The sequence below is a fragment of the Salmo trutta genome, chromosome 14 (assembly GCF_901001165.1).
Source record: "Salmo trutta chromosome 14, fSalTru1.1, whole genome shotgun sequence".
Classification (NCBI taxonomy): Eukaryota; Metazoa; Chordata; class Actinopteri; order Salmoniformes; family Salmonidae; genus Salmo; species Salmo trutta.
Window position 1 is genome coordinate 3,388,704 of NC_042970.1, and position 3,739 is coordinate 3,392,442.

Here is a 3,739-nt window from a genome sequence, read left to right on the forward strand (position 1 = left end):
GTCCACAGAAAGTGTTCTACAAATGCTCCCCCCTCTCTTGTGAAAATTCTCTACAAAGAAGATTGATCCATCATAAACTGGACGTACACTGAGTGAACTAAATATTAGGAACACCTTTAGTACACTCAGTGTATGTGCCCTTTGTAGACATGAACACCTGCCCTGTAAATGTCAATACACGGCCCTGGCAATTCTCCTGACGTGACCTACTATGCTATAGAAGTGACCTGGAAGTGTTTAACTCGTTCTATGGAACTTTCCTGCCTCACCTGAGAGTAGAGGAGGTGAGAGACCGCCCTTTCTGGGAAAATACCAGAATTTTGTTTCCTCCCCCAAGGCTTAAAATAAGAGCACACACTCTTCTCTCTCACACACAAAGTTTTGTCATAGGATAGTTGGTCGCTGTGCTGAAAATCTTCCAGAACCTGTAAGTAAAATATTGCCTCTCATTGATAATGATAAAAGTGAAAAGCTTTGTCTATATCAGATAACTACGGATGTTATAAATGTGTGTGATATTTTTGAAGATATTTTTCTCTTCATGTCTTTTCAGAAAAACATGACAGCCTGTTGATTTAAGATATGTTATTACATTATATATGTTTACATAGTGCCAGTGATGAAGTCACTGAGTCTAATTTAATTTATTTTAACATCTTAATGTCTTTTGCAGATTCCTGACCTGCGCTCCAAAGCACAGATCTAGGATCAGCTCATCCTCATCAAATCCAAACCAGGACCTGAATAAACCACAAGGGGAACACTGACCTCAGACCAGTGTTTAAACCCCACGTCTTCCTGCCCAGACACTGACTCTCTGTCTAGAGTTCCTCTGTGCTCCAGCCGTATATCCATCCATCCATCCATCCATCCACACCCCAGCCATCCAGCCATGGGTCTGATGAGTGAGGACATGGAGTGCTGCGTCTGCCTCCAGTCCTACTCTCGTAGGGAGAAGATCCCTCGGATGCTCCACTGTAAGCACACAGTCTGTGGGCTGTGCTTGCAGGCGATGTCCAGGCACCAGAGCGGCCTACTGACAGTCTGCTGCCCACTGTGCCGTTGGATCACCTGCACCGAGCCCAGCCTCACCCTGCCGGGGTCGCTGTGGGTTAACACTGAGATCTGGGACCAGATACCAGACACACAACAGGAAGAGGAGGAGGAGGAAGAGGAGGAAGAGTGGAAGGAAGCTAACAGACAGACACAGACCACTACACAGTACACATGGTGAGTACCCAGGCAAAGGTGGATGGATTGATAGACTGATTTAGAAACCTGGAGAAACCTTCCTCTGCTCTCTGCTCTTCCTCTCATTTTGTCTCATTTTGCTCTCTCTCTCTGCTCTCTCTCTGCTCTCTCTCTCTCTGCTCTCTCACTCTGCTATCACTCGCTGCTATCACTCTCTGCTATCACTCTCCCCTTTGCAGTGCTCTGGTTTTTTTCTCTCTCTCTCGTATCTCTTGTTCTCTATCTATCTCTCTCTATCTCTCTCTCTCTCTCTCACGTATCTCTCCTTTTCTCTCTCTCTCTCTCTCCCTCTCTGTATCACTATATCTATTGGTCTTGATTTCTCTCTTCATCAGTTGTATTGTTGTACTGTGATGGTTTTACTTTAGGTGACAGTTTCCTCACGTTGATGGTATTATGATTGTATTATGCAGTTAGTACAGCTTCCTTTTTAGGTTCAGAAGTCTCTTCAATTACTAAACTGAAATTCTCTCTCTCTCTCTATCTCTCTCTCTCTCTCTCTCTCTCTCTCTCTCTCTCTCTCTCTCTCTGCCTACTCTCTTTCTTTTCCCCTACTCTCCTGTCCTCCAGGTCTCCATCAAGGCATTGTGGCCTGAGGCTCAAAATACAGAATTTCCTGAGGAGGATGAGGAGGATGAAGCACATTGTACTGTAAACCGAGAAGACGAAGAGCAGAGAAGAAGAAGACTGGATGTTACCATTTCAGAGTAGGAGATACTCATTGAGTAATGAAGCTAATTCACTAAACAGGACCGACCGGGGATTTTCCATAATGAGGCAAGATTGAACCAATTATCCATGTGCTTTGGTTCTGATTGACTTTGGGTATGTGTAATGTTCTCAGTCAACTTACCTGGTAAAATAAGGGTTAAATAATATTAATAATAATGAAGGATGGATAGGGGATAGATAGATAGATAGATAGATAGATAGATAGATAGATAGATAGATAGATAGATAGATAGATATATAGATAGATAGATAGATAGATAGATAGATAGATAGATAGATAGATAGATAGATAGATAGATAGATAGATAGATAGATAGATAGATAGATAGATAGATAGATAGATAGAGGGGTGAAGGTTAGAGACTGTGTGCTGTACAATGTGTGCTGTGTACAATACAATATACTGTGAACAATGTTTATAATAGATGTTTAATCATTTGATAAAAGGTGTATTACTGCGTGAAGGGAAGTGGATGTTTAGTATTTATTATTACATCATTTTATAACAGCTTTAATATTGCAGATTGATTGTTAATTTTATTAATGTAATTGTCTGCATCATTTCCAATCCCCCATATAAGGGAAGTTGGATTTGTTTATCCTCATTTTACATGTTTTATTTATCTGTTCTGTTTAAAGAGCATGTTTTTTTTATACTGGAATTATATTTATTGGTAAATAAATACATCTACTTTAAAATAACCCTGTCTTAGAGTTGTGAAATTGCTTGTTACTATCATTACATTAGGAAAGTAACTGTCCGATATCCAACTATTTATGCACCCCAAATAGAGTTGGGGGTGTTAATTCACTACACATTCTACACTACTATTTCCTAAAACACAAAACAACCCAAAACATTCCACTGTCCTTGGTTTTGGTGTGTGCTGTACATGACTGAAATCACTCTCTGTTGTAATCATGTTTCAGAGAACCTTGAATGCATTCATGCATATGAGATTCCCTAAAAGCACATCACATTGATGAAGCTATAACCAAATATACTTTTTCGTAGCAGGTTAGGAGAATTTACGCAGCAGGTTAGGAGAATTAACTTAGCAGGTTAGGAGAATGTGGTTAAAAGAATAGATAGATAGTCCCGTGTGGCTCAGTTGGTAGAGCATGGTGATTGTAACGCCAGGGTGGTGGGTTCAATTCCCACGGGGAACCAATACGGGAAGATTTTTTTTTTAATGAAATGTATGCATTCACTACTGTAAGTTGCTCTGGATAAGAGTGTCTGCTAAATGACTAAAATGTATAAAATGTTAGGAAAAGGCTTAGGGTTAGCTCTCCTAACCAGCTACGAAGTCACTTCTGGTTGTAGCTGTATCGAAGTGGTGTGTTTTTAGGAAGTCCTTCTGTGATTGGTGACCATAATGAGGAGAGAACAAGTCTACATAGGCCCTAGTGAGGAGACAACAGTCTATATAGGCCCTAGTGAGGAGACAACAGTCTATATAGGCCCTAGTGAGGAGACAACAGTCTATATAGGCTCTAATGAGGAGACAACAGTCTATATAGGCCCTAATGAGGAGACAGCAGTCTATATAGACCCTAGTGAGGAGACAACAGTCTATATTGACCCTAATGAGGAGACAACAGTCTATATAGGCCCTAATGAGGAGACAACAGTCTATATACAGTGGGGGGGAAAAGTATTTGATCCCCTGCTGATTTTGTACATTTGCCCACTGATAAATAAAGGATCAGTCTATAATTTTAATGGTAGGTTTATTTGAACAGTGAGAGACAG

The 3,739-nt window shown here is 40.7% G+C and overlaps 1 protein-coding gene across 1 annotated transcript; it reads left to right on the plus strand.

Annotated features, from left to right (window-relative positions):
• Positions 1-340: 340 nt before the first annotated feature.
• On the plus strand, positions 341-2,139 carry LOC115207251 (RING finger protein 208-like). Its single transcript, XM_029774227.1, has 3 exons — positions 341-427; positions 674-1,230; positions 1,822-2,139. Exons 2-3 carry the CDS (start codon positions 893-895, stop codon positions 1,904-1,906), a joined length of 423 nt encoding a protein of 140 aa, XP_029630087.1. The 5' UTR covers positions 341-427; positions 674-892; the 3' UTR covers positions 1,907-2,139.
• The last annotated feature ends 1,600 nt before the right edge of the window (positions 2,140-3,739 follow it).